The sequence below is a fragment of the Micromys minutus genome (genome assembly GCF_963924665.1).
Source record: "Micromys minutus genome assembly, chromosome: 26".
Lineage (NCBI taxonomy): Eukaryota > Metazoa > Chordata > Mammalia > Rodentia > Muridae > Micromys > Micromys minutus.
The window spans coordinates 42,604,393-42,626,079 of record NC_137961.1 but is presented as its reverse complement, the minus strand read 5'-3'; the positions used below and the strand labels follow the sequence as shown (position 1 = coordinate 42,626,079).

At 44.3% G+C, this 21,687-nt stretch overlaps 1 protein-coding gene across 1 annotated transcript; it reads right to left on the bottom strand.

Moving 5' to 3' along the window:
- Window positions 1-2,651: 2,651 nt before the first annotated feature.
- Window positions 2,652-21,094, bottom strand: CHMP5 (charged multivesicular body protein 5). Its single transcript, XM_080938799.1, has 8 exons — window positions 20,968-21,094; window positions 20,141-20,245; window positions 18,035-18,081; window positions 15,639-15,732; window positions 14,994-15,065; window positions 8,642-8,750; window positions 6,586-6,698; window positions 2,652-3,392 (listed from the first exon to the last, which is right to left on the bottom strand). Exons 1-8 carry the CDS (start codon window positions 21,034-21,036, stop codon window positions 3,342-3,344), a joined length of 660 nt encoding a protein of 219 aa, XP_080794925.1. The 5' UTR covers window positions 21,037-21,094; the 3' UTR covers window positions 2,652-3,341.
- Window positions 21,095-21,687: the final 593 nt, after the last annotated feature.

Below are 21,687 nucleotides of genomic sequence, written 5' to 3'. Positions count from 1 at the left end.
CTGAAAGGGGTTGCAACCTCATGGGAAGATAACGACATTATCAACCAACCAAACCCTCCAAAACGCCCATGGAGTAAAACACCAACCATTGTGCGCATTTTGAGAGACCTATTGATCCAGTTGCAAATGTAGCTGAAGATAGCAGTGTCTGGCAGCAATGTGAGAAGAGGGTTTTTGTCCCAGAGAGGGCAAGTTTTCCAAATGTAGGGGAATGACAAGGCAACAGGGTAGAGAGGAAGATCAGGAGTGTAGATTGTCCTGAAGCTGTTTGTATTTTAATGTTAATTCCACTTTCCCAAGAAGGTGGGCCTAGACAATCTTGACTCCAACTAAATCTTCCCATTTTAATTAGTAAAATAAAGGAAAGCCACTGACTGGGCGGGGCAAGGGAGGTGGAGAGGGCTGAGAGGTCTGAGGAGGTCAGAGGATGGAGGGTGGAGGTTGTGGCAACATGGGGTTTCCCAAGGACCAGCTAGACCCAGGTGAGACTGATTGGTGTTAAATAGCTATGAACATTAAGGATTTTATAGGTCTAGTATCTCATATAGAAGGGCAGTTAGTATGTTTGTCTATTTGATGTAATCTTGTTGTGTGGAGGGTTTGTAGATTGAGAGTTGAATATATAAAGCTGTATGAAAAGCTATCAGGCTGTAGAGTTGTATTTATGTGGGATTTTGGGGTAGAGAAACACCCTGGGACAGAGGCAGAAAACAGGGGGTGGAAAACTGCCAGGGAAGGGAGTTGTGCGGACAAGTTGGGCCGTGGTGGCTCAGACCAGGCACCAGAGGTGTGCATGGCTCCGTATCAGGGTCTGAGCCGGAAAAGAGATAAACCTTTTTTAATATTTACTACAACAGGAGATCACCTTTATGAAGGCAAATGGAGGAAGGGGAGGAAACGGGAGTGGGGCAGGGTAAAGGGGTAACATCTCAAATGTAAATACAGAGTATCTAGTAAAAATGTTAAAACAAACAAACAAACAAAAAACCTAGGATTCTGAGAGCTGAGAAAGCCCAGAGCTGGAAGCATAAGTGTGAAGGCGGCTGAAGCCACTAAAGAATAAACAAGCAAAGGAAATATAATGGATAAAAACTGAAACTACCTACTACTACAATTTCTCAGCTCACACATGTCAGGATCCCTGCCTTGGAATGGTACTGCCCACAGTGGGCTGGACTTCCCATATCGGTTAACTCCAGACAATGGCAGCAGACGGCCCACGGACCAGCCCAATATAGGCAATCCCTCATAAAGATTCTATTCCCCTGGGATTCTTAGTTGTGCCAAATTAAAAATTAAAGCTAACCATCAGAGACATTAACATAAAAGCACCCACAATTAAAAATGAAATTGAGGAAATAAAGCCACTGACAATTATTTTGAGTTATTAGTACATAAGTAATCCCTGAAATCTATAGATCTGAGATTACTCAAGAGTATACATTGTACCTAAAATAGAAGAAATACCTCAGGGTCTGGAGTGAGAAAGAAGAGTCCATAAAATTAGAGACTAAGAGGCCAGATAGGAAGAAAAATTCAGACAAGGCAGGAAAACCAAGAGAGGCTTCAAGAGGGTCATGATAAGCACTGTGTGTGTTCATGTAAGGATTCACAAGAAAGTGAGGCTTGTGGGTATGGAGAGGGTTGACAGGCATGCCTTATCCCACTTGTGAGCTTTCAAAGGAAGGGGCTGACTGCTCTTTGATAGTCCCTGAGTGGTTACAGAGTCTAAAACAGCTGGTATCCAATATGTTTATTGTCTACAATGCAGACACATGAAAAGCTGGCATACAAGACAACATGGGCTGCCAAGCCAGGTTGGAGAGGGAACGGACTAAAAAAAGAAAAGGAAAATGTGCTAAGCTTGCCTGGTGCTGTGACAAAATACAGAGATCTTTAAAAGAAGGTTTTCTTTGTAGACCCTTCACAGTTGGAAGGTCCATAGTGGGAAGGGGTGGTGCAGAACTTGAGGCTGTCAGATGCACTGCACTAGGAAGCAGAGATGATGCTTGTGCAGGGGTTGCTTTCTCCTTTTCATGAGTCCAGAACCCCATCCCATGGAACCATACCACCAACAGTTAGGGCAGGCCTTCCTCCTCAGCTGACCTAATCTAAGTAATCTCTCATAGGCATATGCTTAGGCTTGTCTCCCAGGTGACTCTAGATCCAGTCAGGCTGGCTAGCAAGATTAAACACCATAGAGAGATCAGTAAAGACCCAGAAGTTGGGGGCTGGATGACTCAGTGTTAAGAGCTCTTGAGGAGGACCTGGGTTCAATTCCCAGCACTCAGATGGCAGCTCACAATCGTCGGTAAGTCTGTGAGGCATTGCACACACATGGTTCACACACATACACACAAAACCCAAACACAGGAAAACTTTAAAAAAAGAGTAAAACAAAGATCCTGAAATCAGGTAGCAGTTGGACTTTCAAGAAGAGAATAAAGTTCTGGACTTTCATTTTTATTGTTAGTCCCTCGTGGGAGAATTGAACATTCAGGTTAACTGAGTATATGTATGACAAGTTCCTCACTTACTTCTCATGACACAAGTACAACTGTACTAATACGAAACAACAGTTTAAAATGACACATCCAAAACCCACATGAGACTGCTTCCTTTCCATCTCAATACTACTGGTTCAGCGTGGTCCTGTAGTGAAGGTTCTAGGCTAAAATGATACCACAATTATATCCTTTTGAAAAATATTTATTGAGTATAAATAAATGTCCTATACATTAAATATCAAGAAATATTCATTATTCATTACAAGTCAGGCTATTACACTGGGAGAACCATGGAATCAAAATAGTAACTCATGATACAGTAGTGATAGCTCATTCCAACAGTAGATAGAGAAATGACTTGCTCACACGACACAACAAAACCTATCAAAAGAGGCCTCACATAAAGCCATCTACAATACCACAATAGACAATGGTTCTGAAGCACTGTCAACAGTCTGAATCTCATCAGTAATTTTCATCTTATCAATGTATCATCACACTACCTAATGAAATTTAGAGTTTCATCTCCCTGGTTTAATTCCAGATTATTGTTAATGAATGAAAACAAGTCAAAGGTACTTTTCAGTTAGTCTTTCCTAAGAGAAAAAAAAAAAAAAAAAAAAAGAATCAAATTTCAGTAAAGACAGCTTCCCCCAAGCAATGAATTCCTTAATGGAAAAAAAAAAAAAAAAAAAACAAAAAGACAGGAGCAGTCTAATTAGCTTTTCCTTCAAAGAAAGGAAAGAAACCTAAGTCTGTTTGGCAAATTGGGAAATATTTCCTAGACCCAGAATACTTTCTTTTTCTTTTACATCACATGCTGCCATGCTGCGTCTACGAAGCTGGAATCTGTGGCAGTCCAAATTCATCCACCAGCACTCCATCCTGTGAGAAGAAATCACGGGTCAGGGCTGCTCTTTGACGTGGTAAAAATGATCACATTTAGGAGGCAAAAGTCATACCCAAGTGTTGCTGCTCAGAAGCTGACAATAAGCTTTCTCTAAAAGGCAAAGGGGCTTGCTTCATGAATGGGGAACTGAGAAGGATTAAAGTGGGAGGTCCTCTGCGGGGTGGAGAAGAAACAGGAGGGAACATAGAAGAATAAACCCGAAAGAGGAGAGGAAGCTGGGCACCCACAGGAGAGATGTGAGCAGCCAAGGAGCCCTTGCCTCTAAATATATTACTTTCTCTTTGATCTTTTACAGACTGGTAAAGCCTTGAAGGGGACTGTACCAGATGGACAAGCCACTTCCCACACTGTGTTCTGCCACTAATCTTCACACTGATCTGTGCCCTAGTATGTGTGAGGCCCTGTGTTAAAATAAGACAGATGCTTCAGGGACTTGTTACTAGGAAACTGAAAAGACGAGTCACACTAGTGTTCACAAAAATAGCTTCAGCATAATTACTAAATAGTTGGTAATTATATAATTATTTAAAGCAACTTGTGCACCTGGGACTTTAAGAAGTCAGAGAGGCGATTGAATGGAGTGGGTAGAAGACAAAGTTGAGACTACCTGCTCTGAGCTCAAGGGAGGAGGCAGGGTTTAAGAAGCACACTCAGAGACCATCTGTGAAGACCTATGAAACTATCTGACCCCCACCTGTTGCTTCTCATATTTGATAGCAAGGGAAATTAAAGTGCAGAGCTGTGCGGGCTACTTTGTCAATTTGATATAAACTATGGTCACCCAAACATAGAGAACCTCAACTGAGAAAATGCCCTGTACAACAGGGCTGTAGGTAAGCTTATTGAGCATTTTCTTAATTAATGATCAATGAGGGAGGGCACCACCCACACAGGCTACTCCTGGGCTTGTGGTCCTGGGTGCCATGACAAAGCAGACTGAGCAAACCATGGGGAGCAAGCTCATATGCAGCACTCCTCCACAGCCTCGGTGTCGGCTTTAGTCTCCAGGTTCAAGCCCTGTTAGAGTTCTTGGCTTCAGTTCCTTCAGTGATGGAGTACAATGTGGAAATGTAAGTCAAATAACCCTGTCCTCTTCATTTGCTTTTGGTCATGGTGTTTTATCATAGCAACAGTAACCTTAAGACAAGAGAGAAGTCACAAATTTCTAATTCGCTCAGAATTATACAGTGAATAAAGGCAGATTTACAGCTGGACCCCACTCAAACATTCTGTCGACTTTACTGTGAGTACCCAGTATGCTTATAGGGAGATCAGACAAAACAAGGGCTATAAATATCCAATGACAACACACTACACTAACAACTAAGAAAGATTTTATACGCATAACTGTTTATGATGACAAGTCCAGTATAAGACAGGGTTTTAAGTCTTTTATATACAATACCTAAATTGTTCTAAACAATAATCATGGGAAATACTTCACATACGCTAGTAACAGAAAAGCTCAAAACAGCTCAGTATCTGTCAATGTCAGAAATCCCACTTCTCTCCCTTTGCTTAACTAGACTCTTTCCAACACCAAAACAAGGTCTTCATGCTCCTCAGCTTGGCTCCCAACTCACTCTGCAGCTAAGGATGGTCTTGGATTTCTAATTGTACTGCTTCTACCTCCCCAGTAGTGGAATTACAGGTGTGTGACCCACACCTGATCGATGAGATGCTAAGGATCCGATTCATGGCTCTGTTCATAAGAGGCAAGCACTCTGTCAACTGAGGTACAGCCCCAGCCTCACTTATTAACTTTTATACTCTTTTATTCTTAAAGTTTGTTTTATTTGTTTATTTGTTTGTATACTTATCTATTTATCTATCTATCTATCTATCATCTATTTATCTATCCATCTATCTATCTATTTATCTATCTATCTATCTATTTATTTATTTATGGGTACACTGTAGCTGTCTTTAAACACACCAGAAGAGGGCATCATGTGATTACTGGGAATTGAACTCAGGACCTCTGGAAGAATAGTCAGTGCTCTTAACCTCTGAGCCTCCTCTCCAGCTCTATACTTAAATTTTATACTTCATAGTTTAAACAATCCAGTAGATAATTAACTAATGTGTCCAGGGCGGGATGCCCTTTTTCCTTTCTCTCTTCCCCTCTCTCTCAATATTTATTTATGTGTATGATGCCATCTATATGTCTGTGCACTGTGTATATGTCTTATGTCTGTGAAGGTCAGAAGAGGGCATTACATCACCCTAGAACTGGAGTTATAGATGGTTGTAGGCTGACATGTGGGTACAAGGAATTAAACTCAGGTCCTCTGCAAGACAGCAAGCACTCAACTACTGAACCAATTTGCCAGCTCAGGAGTGGGACCCTCTTTAATATAAACACCCAAATATAAGCAGAGAAGTGGGCTGCCTACAGGCTCAGCAACTTGAGAGACTATGGCCAAAAGATGGCTTGAGTTCAGGAGTAAAGGACACCAAAAACCCTCTCTCTGTGTAAATTGATTTAAAAACAAAACAGGCTGAGAATATTACTTAATATAATGTGCTTGCTTAACATGTACGAAGCCCTAAGATAAATTCCCAGCACTATACCACACACACACACACACACACACACACACACACACACACACACACAAACCCCTAATACTTTCACTAAAGCAAGGTTCATGCATCTTGTATCAACAATGTTTTCTTAGAATCAAAATGGAAATTCCTGTAAATAGTACCCAGTGCTGGTCTACAAGTTAACTACATAATTATACAAACTGCCATCGTATATATAAGGACAGTTGGCCTGAGAGCTCAAGGTCAGCCTGGCAAGACCCTGTCTCAGAGGCAGACACGGCCGTCCAGCAGGCATCAGGCCGGTACCAGGAAAACAACAGAACAAGACAGTCTTTAGCCTCAGTGGCGTTAAGTAGCTAATTAGTTGTTCAGTGCAGGAAAACTGGACTTTCAAAGGTTTCTAAAAGGGCTGTGAAGCTTAAGATAATATTTTAGATTGCAAATTGGTGGACATAAAACCTTACCATTATGCATGGAAATACCTAAAGGCAAATCTCACACACAAGAAATAAGTAAGTCTTTAAAAAGTCCCCACCATAGATACATTAGGTAATTTTCAGTTGGACTATCTAAACCACAGGCAGTAAGTTACATCTAAGCCTTAAGGACAAACAGTACCTTGTTCTTTGTGTCAGTGGGAACACCTTCTGGAATTGCGGGTGCAGAAGCCGCTTCATCCAAGTAAGAGCTGTCTTCATCAGCCAGGAGCTCATCGCCCAGCGCATCCAACTCTGACATTAAACAGGTACGTTACAGAAAAATGCAGAGAAACTGGCCCCTCGTGTCAAAAAGCCAAATGATTTGTAGTGAGCAAATACGATGCAAAGAGAAAGGGCTCACTTGTCAATCATTTTGATTGACACAGGGAGGAGCTCATTATGTAATCCTATCTGGCCTAGAACTCACCTTGGGAAAGTGATTTATTTCCAGTTGCAAAATAAAATGACCATTATAAGAAAATTTCAGGAAAAAAGGAAGGAAGTTAAGAAGGGAGGGAGGAAGGAAGGAAAAGGAAGGAAGGAAGATCTCATGCACTGATGGACTTAAAGGAAAGCAGTGTAAAGAATCCCAGGAATACTGAACATCATGTGACCACAGATGAAGTCAGGCTGTAGGAATACCTAAAGTGAAAACTAGCAGCCATCAGGAAAGACTATCATCAGGAAAGACTATCATCAGGAAAGACTTTCATCAGGAAAGAGTCACAGGGAAAACTCAAGTCAGAAAATTAAAAAAACTGAAGTAATGGGAAAATGATCTAGGTAAAAATGGAACACAGGCAGAACAAGGAGGGAAGGAAGAGAAAGGCAGAGGAGGATAAAGAGCCACAGGAAATCCAGAATGGGCTGTTTCAACCATGCTAGAACTGGCAAGCATTTTGACTCCTCTTCTTCCAAATCCAATCCAATGTCCATTTCCCTCTGTGTCCTAACATCACACAAGCCTAGGGCAACACCACTTCTCATGTAACTACAGCAATAGCTTTTATTCTTTTCCCTAAGCCTACTCAATGACCCTGTCCATTTCTCATGGTAATCCCTATGCACACTACATGTCTCATGCTTGTTCCCTACCACTATGTGAGAGACATTACCAGAGCCAGGCAGTGAGTGGTGCACACCTTTAGTCCCAGCACTCGGGAGGCAGAGGCAGGCAGATCTCTGTGACTTGTAGGCTAGCCTGGTTTACAGAGCAAGTTCTAGAACATCCAGGGCTACACAGAGAAACCTGTCTCAACAAACAAAATTCCTACCAGGACGCTCTATGCTTTCAATGGCATCTCATACCTCTTCCTGATATTGACTGTGCTCACAATTAAGAATCCGACCAGAAGCTTCAGTTTCTCTCACTGCTAGTGGAGGTCTTACAAATGAAGGAATCAAGCTGGTCAGTTTGCCAGCTTAAGGCACCTGCGGTCAAGCCCGATGATCTATGTGACTTCAATCTCTGGGACCCACATGGTAGAAAAAGAGAACTGAATCCTGCAGGTTGTCCTTTGGCTTCCACAAGCACAGCCAGGACACCAACATGCACCCTCCCAATAAATAAATAATGTGATAAAATTTTTTTAGGGTTCACATTTGTTTTCTTCAATGCTGAATCTATCCCATACAGTTCAAACCCAAGTACCATAAAATTTTTCAGGTCAAAGGGAAACAACAGGGAAACGCTAAGTTGGACAAACACCGAGCACAGTGAGCCTTTCGAGTCTCCACAGCCCAGTGCTCTGCTCACTGTTAGAACCACCCCTAGAGACGCCTTTAGGAGCTGCTTTTGTTGTTTGTTTTATTGAAACAAGGGTTTCTCTACATGGCCCTGGCGCTATGGAACTGTCTATAGAGAACTCTATGCTAGAAATCTGCTGGTCTCTGCTCCTGGGAAGTTGGGATCAAAGGCATTTACCACCATGCCTGGCATCTTGGTAGGAAATTTGTTTGTTTGCCTGTTGAGACAGGTTTCTCTGTGTAGCCCTGGATGTTCTAGAACTTGCTCTGTAAACCAGGCTAGCCTACAAGTCACAGAGATCTGCCCGCCTGCCTCCCGAGTGCTGGGACTAAAGGTGTGCACCACTGCCTGGCTCTGGTAAGGATGTTAAGCAGCGTTTGGGTAAAGGTCCCAGGCAGTTGCTCCTTTCAGACTCTGGAACTAATACATATTCATAGCACCCGCTCACCTGCTTCCAGGTCATCCTCATCTAACTCTGGGGTGCCGTAGCTGCGGCCCAGTGCCTCTTGGATCTCATTTGCATCTTCCATCATATCTTCCAGCTGGTCCTGTAAGTCCTATAGAGATATATAAGACCGGGTTTTCTTTGATTCCAGGGAAACAGAACTCACTGTACAGAGGTGGACAGCAGGCTCTGGCAGGACTCCAGACCCAGTTCACTGTGACTTACAGCAGAGGGAGAGATTGCTGAATGAAAGTAAAGGCAGTGAGCCACTGTATATTTTCTGCAAAGGAGTTTCTTCTAATGTACAACATCTCATTCTAGCTCTAGGTGGCAAAGATGTCACAGCAGGGAATTCAGATGCTTAAACAGGAATGGGAAAGGGTCACTGCCATCTTACTTACAGGGAACAGCTTCCTTTCTGACAGATTTCTGAAGTCCCCTCATCCTTGACTTCTACCTTCTGAGTTTCTTCTGCCCTTTTCTGTTTCTGCCTAAAAGCCTTATCTTCCTCGTCAATTTCCTCAGCCTGCTTCTTGGGCTGCACAAGAAGCTTTTCTTCAGCCTTCTCAGCCTGACAATGACAAGACCCCTGCGGCCTTTGCTCCATGTCCTAACATTCTTTTATTCTTGTGTCTTTATATGTGCATGTACCTGCAGGAGCCTGAGGAGGCTCCCCTGGAGCTGCAGTGATAGTCACCTGTGGGACCCAAACTCTGGGCCTCTATCAGTGTTCAACTGCTGATGCAGCTCTCCAGCCCCACCACCACCACCGCCACCACCATCATCAGTATGAGAAACAAGTCTATCGAGAAGCAGACAATAGATCCCTGCTACAGATAAGGGTTTCCATAACAAGGTTTCCATCTTTTTATTATTTTCCTCTGACTCTCAACCTCTACATTTCCCTTCTGAATCTTAGGAATGGGAATGGAAAATTAATGTTAAAAACTACATCTATTTATTTAATCACTCATGTGGATGTGTTTCTGTGTGTACATGCATGATATGGAATCATGTCCCATTAGGGCTCAAGTAGAAGTCAGGACAACTTGTAGGAGGGAGTTGGTTCTCTCCTTTCAACTATGTGTGGAGCAGAGGCTGACTTCAGGTCCATCAGACTTGATAACACACGCACTCACCTGCTGAGCCATCTTGCTGGCCTGAAATAGAAACTTAAGAATGCCAATTATATAAGCAGCGCTCAATTACTGTCAGCTCACCTCTCTACATGGCAGCAGCTAGAAACTAGCTTTCTTCAACAAGAAGATGCTCCTGAAGGTGGCCCAGTTTAACTTCAAATGCACTTTGCAGTTAAAGATGACCTTAAATTCCTCATTCTCTTGCCTCTACCTCCCAATGTTGCAGTAAATATTAAAAAAAGAAAAGGCTTATCTCTATTGGTCCCACGGTCTCACTCTGTACAGAGCTGCGCACAGACTCTGTCACTTGGTCCGAGCCGGCCCCAAGGTCTCACTTCATCCGCACAACTCTCTTCTCTGGCGGTTTACTCTGCCTGCCCTACTGCCTTCGTCCTGGGGTGTTTCTTTACCCCAAATTGCACTGCAACATCCCAAATTCTGGGATTAAGGTGTATGCCAACAGGCCCAACTTCTGGCTTCAACTTTTCTATTTCCTGGTGTGGTGCTGGAGATTGTGTGTGCTCAGCAAGGACTAACACTGAGCTACAGTCCCAGAACAAATCTGTACTGTTTGGTGAGAAGCAATGTCTAAGCCTTTCCAGGGCTGCAGAAATGGCTAATCAATTTACAGCACTAGTGGTTGCTCTTCCAGATGACTTGAGTTTGAGTCCCAGCACTCAATTGTAACTCCAGACCCATGGCCCCTGTGGGGCAGATGATACTCAGACATACATATAAGCAAACACTAATACACAGAAAATTTAAAAAATTTAATTTAAAAACAAAAACCCTAAAACTGAGCCCCAACCTTGTGGTGCTGAGGTGAGACTCAAGAGTCTTGATTACGGTCAGCCCATGAGCTCTACCCTCAGCTGTTTTTCTCATTTAAATCATGGGATATTAGACAAGAGCGATGGATCAGGGTTAAGACCACAGACTGCTCTTCCAAGGTCCTGAGTTTGGTTCCCAGCACACATGGTGGGAGGCAACAGCTTGAGAAGCACTGGGTCTGACTGTCTTCTGGCCTCTGAGGTCAGTGCTCTCACGTGCATATATAGTTTAAGTCTTTTTAAAGAGGAGGGCAGCGGAGGAAATGCTGCAGCAGTTAAGAGCACTCATGTTCTCACAGGGGTCTGAGTTCCATTACCCAGAGAATCGCCCGCTAATATCTGTACCTCCAGTTCCAGGGAAGTCAGACGCCTGTTCTGGCCAGGCGTGCACATAGTGCACGTACATACATGCAGAATAAAATACTCACATGCATTAAATAAAAATAAGTAAATCTGGTTTTTGTGAGATCATTAAAACTCATACTACATATGGCTACTATAAAATTTACTACAATATTTATAAAATATTACTTAGCTTAAAGCCAGCCTGAATATCTTAGTGAGACCTTGTCTAAAACCTAAATGTTAGAAAGTGGAGGGGCGGGGAGACAGAGAGAGAGAGAGGAGGAGGAGGAGGCAGCGGCGGCATAGCATTGCCTAGAATGTACGAGACTTTATGCTCAATGCCAACACCATCACAAAAGTAAGCCACACATCAGTATGTTCTTCATACAGAGAGTATGAAGCCTCTGCTGAAATCCCAGCAGGCCTCATTCAGCACTACAGCTTCCTGGAGAGGCACGAAGGTACTTGTACTCTCACATAAGCACCAGAGAAGCCAGGAATGCTAAACACAAGGGGCTGTCTCTTCAATAGGAGAGATGTATAACCTGTTTTCTGCCCATAAGCCTGCCACAGACCTTTATCATGAACATTTTACTTTAAGTCTGCTTCCTTAGTTAATTTATAAAATATATCTTCATGGTAGATGTCATTTGCATTTTACTAGAAATTTAATGTAATCAAGCCTTAAGCTTGTTGCTCACACAGGGCTGAACTAATTATCACCAAGAATCTTTTCTCCAAATTGTGCTATGCTTGAGCACGCCTAAAATAAAGTATCTGCTGTCAAAATCCTGAAGTTTGAACCACTACCACTACGAAGTCATGTAGAAACAAACTTCCTTCCTGCCTCCCCTGGAGCAACACTCTGCTGGCCATGTGTCTGCAGAGACCCCCAGCCACAATGTCCAGAGCAACAGTCGTTTGCCAAACTCCTTCCTGGGCGTCTAGTTCGGTTTCCCACATGAAAGAGGAGAGACTACAAAATAGAACGCTTTCCTGCGTTTCTGAGTGTCAAGCTGCCAGTGCGACACGAGGCGTCCCCTATGGAGAAGAGCAGGTGCAACAATTACTAAGAGGAACAAACAGTAACAGAGGAAGGATCCAATCAACAAGTACCCTAGCTAGGCATGGGATTCCCAACACTTTGAGGCTGAGGCAGGAGGACTGTCATGAGTTCTAGACCAGTCATACCTACTGGGTAAGACCCTGTCTCCAGAAAAAAGGGGTGGGAGCTTTTCAAATCATTTGATGAGTAAAATTTCTCTGTATCTTTTTTTTTTTTTTTTTTTTTTTTTTGGACAGGTCTTTTTTTGTGGCCTAGGCTGGCCTTGAACTAATGATTCTTCTGCCTCTGACTTCCAAGTCTTGAGATTACAAGCCTGCAAGTACAATGCAGCCTATGAACACAGTTTTTAGTTACATAGTCTAGTACAGACACAGCAAGAGAAAAAGAAAGTCACCACGCAAAGTACCAGGTTCATCTACCTTTGAATTCAATGCTGGAGAAACAAAAGCAACACAGACAGAAGTGCTCATGTAAAAGCATAAATGCCCTAGTGCTCTGTGAAATAAAAAGACAGAAAATGTAAACAGAGTGGGGTGGGTCAGCAGCTCACTGGCTAAACTTGTAGACTGTTCTTGCTGAAGACCTGAGCTGGTTTCCAGGAGCCACAGCAGGCAGTTCACAACTGCCTCCAACTCATGGGGTCTGTTCTCTTCTGGCCTCCATGAATGTTTCACTCACATATACAAAAAACAAGCACACAAGTGTGAGTGTGTGCGTGTGTGTCTGTGTCTACATAGCTCTGGTTGTCCTGGAACTTACTCTGTAGACCAGGCTGATGTCAAACTCACAGAGTTCCTCCTGCTTCTGCTTCCGGAGTGCTGGGACAAAAGGTATACCCCATCAACCTGGCCTAAAGTCATTTTTTTTTCCCTTAAATAGAAAGGTTTTTAAAAAAAGAAAACAGCCAAACATGCAAACAAAAAATTCACAAGTTAGAGCTATAAAACAAAATATTTTAGTTTATATTAGAAAAACAAATCTAAGACGTCAAAGTGCATAGTACAACCAAAAGGTACATGGATGAAGTCTGCATGCTGGCAGTCTATTAGGGGCAGACAAGAATAATGGAAAGGGGACAGTGAAGCATCCAAAAGTCACAAGGACAAAATGAAGCTGAAGGCAAGGCTAGCCCTTCGGGGGCTGAGGCAGAGCTGAAACAAGTGCTAGCTTAGGCAATATAATAAGTTCTACGAGAGCCTGGGCTACAGAATGACATCCTGTTTCAAAAGCACAGCAAAGCTGGAGCTCAAAGATAGCTTAGTAGTTAAGAGCATGTGCTGCTCTTCCGAGGACCTGAGCTTAGCCCCCACATCCATGTCAGAGCAGCTCAGATACCTGTAACTCTCACCCCAAGGGACCCAACACCCTCTTCTGACCTCAGAAGAGGCTCCACGCACATGCACAAACCCACACATAGATATATGCACGCACTCATAACTACAAAGTCTTATTAAAGAATAGCTAACCCTTCTCTTACGCTCATATTAAATAGCTCTCATAGAAACCACAAGAAGAGGTTGGGCAGTGAAAGCACATCTCTTTAATCCCAGCACTCAGGAGACAGAAGCAGGAGGATCTCTGTGAGTTCTAGGACATCCAGGGCTACATGGAGAAGCCCTGTCTAAAAAACAACCAACCAACCAACAACAACAACAACAAAACCCAAAAAACAAAATGAACCACAGCACATGTCCAAAATCCCAGGATTTGGGAGACTGAGGTAGACTAGCACACAGTAAGAAGCAGACTAGCCTGGGCTAAAAAACAAGACCTTGTGTCAAAAGCAAAATAAAAAGAGGCCTAAATATAGAAAATAAAATTACTGTTCGTATTTTAGTGAACAGTAAACAGCAAATGTTATTATACAATGAGCATATACATTATTTTTCTCAGTGAATTTCCTGACATCTGTAACAAGCCTATTGCCATGTAAGCAGACTTGAAAGGCTGGAACTGGTCAAGGGTAGTTTAAAAGGGGCAACTCCTTCATCCCGTGGAGACTGAGATGAGCAGAGAATGCCTCTGTGGAGCCAGAAAAATGCAACTGTTAATGCAACAAGCATGGCTCCATTACAACAGTAGGTCATTGCCTTTAATCATTAAATACTTCCTGGGCCTCGAGTACGGTCAGGATACATTCAATGAACAAAATCAAATCTCTTCCCTCAAGAGAGACATTCTAGCTGGGTGAGGTGACAGTACAGGACTCTAATCCCAGCATCTGAGAGGCAGAAGTTGTTGTGTCTAAGTTTCAGGCCACCTTGATCTAAAGAGCAAGTTCCAGACGGCCAGGGCTACATAAAGAAACCTATCTCCAAAAACCAAAACAAAACAAAAAACAGAGAGAGATTTTAACCAGAGGGTAAACACACCACTGTAGCTGCAGAAAGGAAGCCTTTTTCCTTTAGCAGGCCATCTCTGTCTGTCGTGTGGGATATTTACCTGACAGCAGCCAGCCTCATAGGCCTTTCCTTCCTGACCAAAACCTGAACTCTTTAGACATGCTAACTTCAAGAAGCTAATAATTTATTGCCAAAATATAAAGAAAATTACTAGAAACACTGAAAAAGAGGACTAAACTCAGCCAGAAATTGTGTTAACCACTTTACATTCACATCCTCATTTAACAGAACTGTATGCCTCAAAGCACTTAGAAGGCTAAAGCAAGAGACCATAGGTTCAAAACCAGCCTAAGCTACACTGCACCATTTCCACACCCCATTTTTTAATGGAATAATACTTGAGATAGCTCACTTGTTTTACTTGCATAATAACTGTGTGTGACACCCAGATCTTTGCATTAACAATGAGGAAACTGAGACCTTCTGTGCCCTTCCCTTTCCTGAAGTCACTACACTAGCAAACAGCAGGACCAGAATTTCATCCCTTTTTTGTAAGTTTCTCACCACAAATGCTTACTGTGAACCTTTCAACAAGTACACATCTTGCAAAACCCAGAAGATTAGATAGCTCACCTCAATCTGGTCAATTTTTACTTGCTTGTAGGCCTTCTTCATTTCTTTTACTCCCAATTTCATGGCATCAACCTAAAAGAGGGTATAAGAAAGCACAATGTATTTGTTGTTTTATCTTGAAGTACCGAGGATCTGAACTCAAATACTCATACATGCTAGGCAACCATCCTACCATTGTACTTCATCCCCAGCCCAAGAAATACACTGTCCTGAGAAGCCATGTTTGTGCTGGAGAGGGGTCTCAGTGGTTCAGAGCACCTGTTGCTCTTGCAGAAGACCTAGTTTGATTCTCAGCAACCACATGCTCACAGCCAGGGGATCAGATGCCCTTCCTTGACTTCCTTTGGCACTATGTACATATGCATGCAAAATATCCAAATACAGAATGCCATGTTTGCTAAGCCATCTTTTAAAAACCACAGGAAAAGTATGAGATTAGAAATTAAATGAAGCTGGGCAGTGATGACACACACCTTTAATGTGTCATCAAGAGGCACTCAAGAGGCAGAGGCAGGAGGATCTCTGTGAGTTCGAAGCTAGCCTGACCCACAGAGTGAGTTCCAGGACAGCCAGGGCTACACAAAGGAACATAAAACAAAAACAAAACAACAACAAATGAAAATGGAGATGGAGCTGGGGGCATACCGTGGTCTTGGTGTCCTTCAGTGACTGGATGGTGTAATTAGCTTGCTCCATGTTAAAGGACTGCTGGGCAAGGTTGTCTCGCTGCTGCTCATACCTTTTTGCGGTCAAGTGAGAAACAGAAATGTGAACCAGATAGAAATCTTTAGAAAGAAAACAGTCTTAACACTAAGTAACAAACAAACCAGAACCAAAATCATTTTAAAACTACCCACTCTTAGAAAATCTCTCCAGTCTTTTTCCTTGGATGTACTACAGTCTTAGCTTTTCCCACTTAGCAACATAGTACTTGCTTCCTTTTTCTATTTTTTGAGAAAGGGTCTTGTAATACAGGCTAGCCTCAAACTTATAGTGATCCTCCTGCTTCAGCTTCCCAAATGCTGGTGATGTGGGTGTGTCTCCATTCCTGGCCTTGCTCTCCATCTTATTTCATCTAATTAATTTTTTTCTAGTTATTTCCCAAGATGAATTCTCAGAAGTGGAACTCCTGGGGCAAGGGATAAGACCATTTTTAAGATTCTTCATATGCATAGCTAAACATTTTTCAGATCCAAAATAACCCTATATTCATAATTTAGGCTACCATCAGGCTTAATAAAATGTCTGATTCTTGAAATACTCTTTACAATAAAGTTTTCTATCAAATTATATAATGCCAAAGACTGGAGCTACAGAGTTGGCTTAGTGCCTAAGAGCAGTGGCTGCTCTTCTAGAGGATCCGAGTTCAATACCCAGCACCTTTATGGGGGCTCACAACAATTTCTAACTCCAGTCTCGGGGAATCTAACATCCTCTTAAGGCACTAAGGGCACGGCATACTCATGGCCCACATACATACAGGAAAATGATGCCAAACACTTATGTCACCATGATCTTTATACTACATGAATGCCATCTAATTTGCAGAAGAAAAACAGGTAATTCATGATTCAGGAAATTGGCAAATGATTCCACTAAGTTAGACATTGTGACACAAGGTTATAATACTAGTAATTTGGGAGGCTGAACCAGAGGACTGGAGCTGGAGGGCAGCCTGGGGTACATAGCAAACCTGGAAGGGGGGAAGGAAAGCTTATATAAAAGACACATAATTTCAGTTTCCTAAGAACCTAGATAAATTCTCTTTGCCTTGGGTAGTTGTGAACCCCTGTTGTTCTTGCTTCCATATACCAAGTCCTAGGTTCACAGGTATGTGCCACCATGCTTGGTCTGTTTACTTATTTAACTTGAGACACAAGTCTTATGTAGTCAAGGATAGCCTTCCTTGATTTCTCTATGTAATCAATGTTCATAGGCTCCTGGTCTCTACCTCCTATGTGCTAGGATTACAGGTCCAGATCATCAGTGCCAAACTGTATTCCTTCCATGAGAAAACCAAAATACGAGCTGGATCAATGGCTCAGTGGTTAAGAGCACTGACTGATCTTCCAGAGGTCCTGAGTTTAATTCCCAGCAATCACATGGTGGCTCACAACCATCTGTAATGGGATCCGATGCCCCCTTCTGGTGTGTCTGAACAGGGACAGTGTACTCAAGTACATAAAATAAATAATAAACCTTAAAAAGGATAGAAAAAAAAAGAAAATCAAAAATACTTTAAAACCAACTGCCACCAAGAAGGCAACAGTTGTCATACATGTTGACTACTCTAGGTATTATTAGCTTTTTTCCCAGTGTGATTTAATATTTAAAAAGGGGGGGGGGAACAGCATCTGATTGTTACAAAGTCATTTTAAAATTAAAACAAAGCCATCACCAATTTTCCTGGTTTTCTACAAGCTGATTATGCCTAGTGTCTACAACTGCATGGATGATCTCACAGGCTGAGCAGTCCACAGGGTGAGCACCACATATTATTGGGTTTTGCACAAACACTCAGACATAGTAATTGAAAATAAATTGGAGGGCTGGAGAGATGGCTCAGTGGTTAAGAGCACTAATTGCTCTTCTAAAGGTCCTAAGTTCAAGTCCCAGCAACCACATGGTGGTTCACAACCATCTGTGATGTGATTTTGGCGCCCTCTTCTGGTGTATAGGTATATATGCAGATAGAACACTGTATATATAATAAATAAATAAATCTTAAAAAAAAAAAAAAGAAATTGCGAACCTTCAGATTTATTCTAGTGAGAATGAATACTTTGTACTCCTAATTTTACAAACAAAACCAAGAAGAGCACACCAAATAAAAAAACCAAACCACATTGACCTTGCCAGCCAAAATAAGACCATATGGCTACCCAAACAAGTTAGTAACATTAAGTATTTGAAGCTTTTACAAATTTGTAATGAAATCAGGAATACTTGGAAAACAGTTTGAAAGCCAAAAAGAATGAAAAGCCTCTTTCCCTTTTTGATTTTGAGCTGTTCTTAGAAAGGAGACGGTGCATACGACTCACATCCGCTTTTGCTTTAAAACCCTCAGGGCTTTCTGTTTGACCATGTTCTGAGGAGAAAAACAGACTTAATTAAGAAGGGCAACAGATGGCAAAAAGAAGTCTCTAATATGCTCACACCACAGAGCTACTTCTTTCTCCTTCACAATAGCAGACAGCGGCTCCTTCTATCTACTCCTCCTTTCACGCTTAGAGCTATACGTCTCAGTGCCCTCTGCAGCCCCCTCTGTATCCTCTGCAGCCCCCTGTATCCTCTGCAGCCCCCTCTGTATCCTCTGCAGCCCCTCTGTATCCTCTGCAGCCCCTCTGTATCCTCTGCAGCCCCTCTGTACCCTCTGCAGCCCCTCTATCCTCTGCAGCCCCTCTCTATCCTCTGCAGCCCCCTCTGTACCCTCTGCAGCCCCTCTGTATCCTCTGCAGCCCCTCTGTATCCTCTGCAGCCCCTCTGTATCCTCTGCAGCCCCCTCTGTACCCTCTGCAGCCCCCTCTGTATCCTCTGCAGCCCCTCTATCCTCTGCAGCCCCTCTATCCTCTGCAGCCCCCTCTGTACCCTCTGCAGCCCCTCTATCCTCTGCAGCCCCCTCTGTATCCTCTGCAGCCCCTCTATCCTCTGCAGCCCCTCTATCCTCTGCAGCCCCCTCTGTACCCTCTGCAGCCCCTCTATCCTCTGCAGCCCCCCTCTGTATCCTCTGCAGCCCCTCTGTACCCTCTGCAGCCCCTCTGTATCCTCTGCAGCCCCTCTGTATCCTCTGCAGCCCCTCTATCCTCTGCAGCCCCCCTCTGTATCCTCTGCAGCCCCTCTGTACCCTCTGCAGCCCCTCTGTATCCTCTGCAGCCCCTCTGTATCCTCTGCAGCCCCCTCTGTATCCTCTGCAGCCCCTCTATCCTCTGCAGCCCCCTCTGTACCCTCTGCAGCCCCTCTATCCTCTGCAGCCCCCCTCTGTATCCTCTGCAGCCCCCTCTGTACCCTCTGCAGCCCCTCTATCCTCTGCAGCCCCTCTATCCTCTGCAGCCCCCCTCTGTATCCTCTGCAGCCCCCCTGTATCCTCTGCAGCCCCTCTGTATCCTCTGCAGCCCCCTCTGTATCCTCTGCAGCCCCTCTGTATCCTCTGCAGCCCCCCTCTGTATCCTCTGCAGCCCCCTCTGTACCCTCTGCAGCCCCCCTGTATCCTCTGCAGCCCCCTCTGTACCCTCTGCAGCCCCTCTGTATCCTCTGCAGCCCCCTGTATCCTCTGCAGCCCCCTGTATCCTCTGCAGCCCCCTCTGTATCCTCTGTAGCCCCCTCTGTATCCTCTGCAGCCCCCTCTGTACCCTCTGCAGCCCCCCTGTACCCTCTGCAGCCCCCTCTGTATCCTCTGCAGCCCCCCACCCCCGTACCCTGAGTTCCTCTTCCTTTTTCTAGGCATTGGATTTCCACTTCCAGCCCAGTGCACACTGTGCATACCCAGTTGCTTCATTTAAATACAACATGTTCAGCCACTATCATGTCCATGTTAGAAACCATTTACAACAGTCCACCAACCTCTCCCTTTCAGAATCTGAGAGCCTCTACAGCAACCTTGGTTCCTCTGCAAATTTATCAAATACATGATATTCTAGACACAATGCCATGTAGGTGACTTGTTATTTAATCCTCACACGTTAATGTATATTATCTTCATTGAGCAGATGAGACAATTAAAATTGAGTGATATCCTGGTTCGTTAACAGTATGAACTGTTGATAAGTTATGGAGTTGGAAAACAGCAAGAAAGCTATATATCCATAGCTACTACGTCACGACAGCATCAGAGCACTGATCTTACATCTCTATCTATCCTAACCTGAGCAGCCTGACAACACCCGATTCCCAGCACAACCAAGCTCTCCTCTCCAGAGTCAGGCGTTTCCAGCAGAGATGCCAGTTCCCGCTATATGTGACCAGCATCTTCTACCTCCCACATTAAGTCCCAGCCTCCCTATTGAATATGACTGTACTCTCTGTTTTCTCACTCGTATTTTCTCTTTACCAGACTGCATGAATTTATTATTTATTTGTTTATATTTTATTTTTGGTATCCTTCAGCATTCCCTACACAGTACTTTCTACATAGCTGTCTCCAACCTTACCTTAGCAGGACCTTCTCTCATCTTCTTGATTTGATCCTTATACTTCACTAGCTCAGCATCCAACCGGGAAATCTTTTTGTCAATGGATTCTGCCCTACTATCCACCTTGGAGGAAAATGTCACATGCAGAGGTAATTATTGTAGTATGTTTACACGGAAAGGAGCAGAAGGAGAGGAAAGAAAACTAAAGGAACAATAAACCATTACAGGGCTTTCATCAATTCTCCTCTCCCACCTCCCAGATTCTGATAGAACAGCTCTCTCTTGAGGAAAACAATTTGGGAATCCCTCAGCTGGTTGACATTTCCCAAGTGGGAGACAAGTCAGCTTGGGACTCGGAATGAAGGTACGTGGAATGAAGCAATCAACACAGGCTATGATGAGATCTAAAGCCATTTCCGAGATCAGGGTTAATCTGGAGGGGTCAGGACTCAAAATTTTTTTGCTACTCAGATCCAGAACTAAGGTAGATATGTTAATCTTGACGTGGGCAAGGGAAGAGGAATAAAAAAAAGATTTTTAAAAGGCCAGGTTAGACGAAATGGGGTGTAGTGACATAGGAAAGGTAGGTTGAAATGTGAGGATCAAAGCGAGAAAGAAAGGATGGGGCACAGTGGGCATCGGAAAGAGCTAAGTGCAGTAAGGGTGAGAGAGTGATGAGATTAGAGTGTCTGGTTTGTGGGGTCAGGATGACCTCGAAAACAGGGATGACAGGGGTGGGGATGAAGAAGTCTGAGGTTTAATGGGCCCGAACCAGGAATGGGGTGGAGTACGAATTTGGGATGGGCGGATTGGAATGTCAGAGGTATACAAAGTCAAATGCCCACCGTCCCAATGCAGTCAGTCAGGCTAGGTGGCGGAGCCTTGGGTTTCGCTTTTCCGAAGAATCGGTTCATTTTGGCCGGCGGAGAGAAAACCCAAACACTGGAAGAATACCAGAAACGGAAGCGTAGTCGCTCCGGTTTCAATTTCCGGCCCCCCCATGCGCAAGCGCAGAGTGCTCGTTGGAGTTTCCCGATCCTTTTTCCGGGTTTTCAGCTCCTCCTTCCGGAGAAGGAGCGCGGAGCTCTGGGAGAGGTGGAAAGACTGCTGGAGGTGAGGCTTATGAGCAGCGATAGGGCGGTGCCTTAGCGGAGTGGGTGGGGCTTAGACGCGGCTGGGCGGATAGGGCGGGGCCTGAAGCGGGGTCAGTTCTGAGGGCGTGGCGAGTAGATGGGGCGGAACTAGTGAGTAGTGGGGCGGGGTTGCAAGGCGGCGCGCCCGGTAGCCTCCGCTGCGCCGTGAACAATCGCGGGCCTGGCGGATCGCAGAGGCGCGCGGCAACCGCGAGGCGACCGGGAGCCGCTGGGACCCAGGCTGCGCGCCCCTCGGCCCGCCCGGGAGCAGCGGCAGTCGGAGTCCCGGGCGGAGCGCGGCTTGCCTCCCTCTCAGCATTCATCTGTCCGCAGTGCAGCCAGCCGGCATGACCGATCCACCAGGGGCGCCGCCGCCGGCGCTTGCAAGCCGCGGGTGAAGAAGAAAGTTCGGCCCCGCTCTTCTCAGAGCGA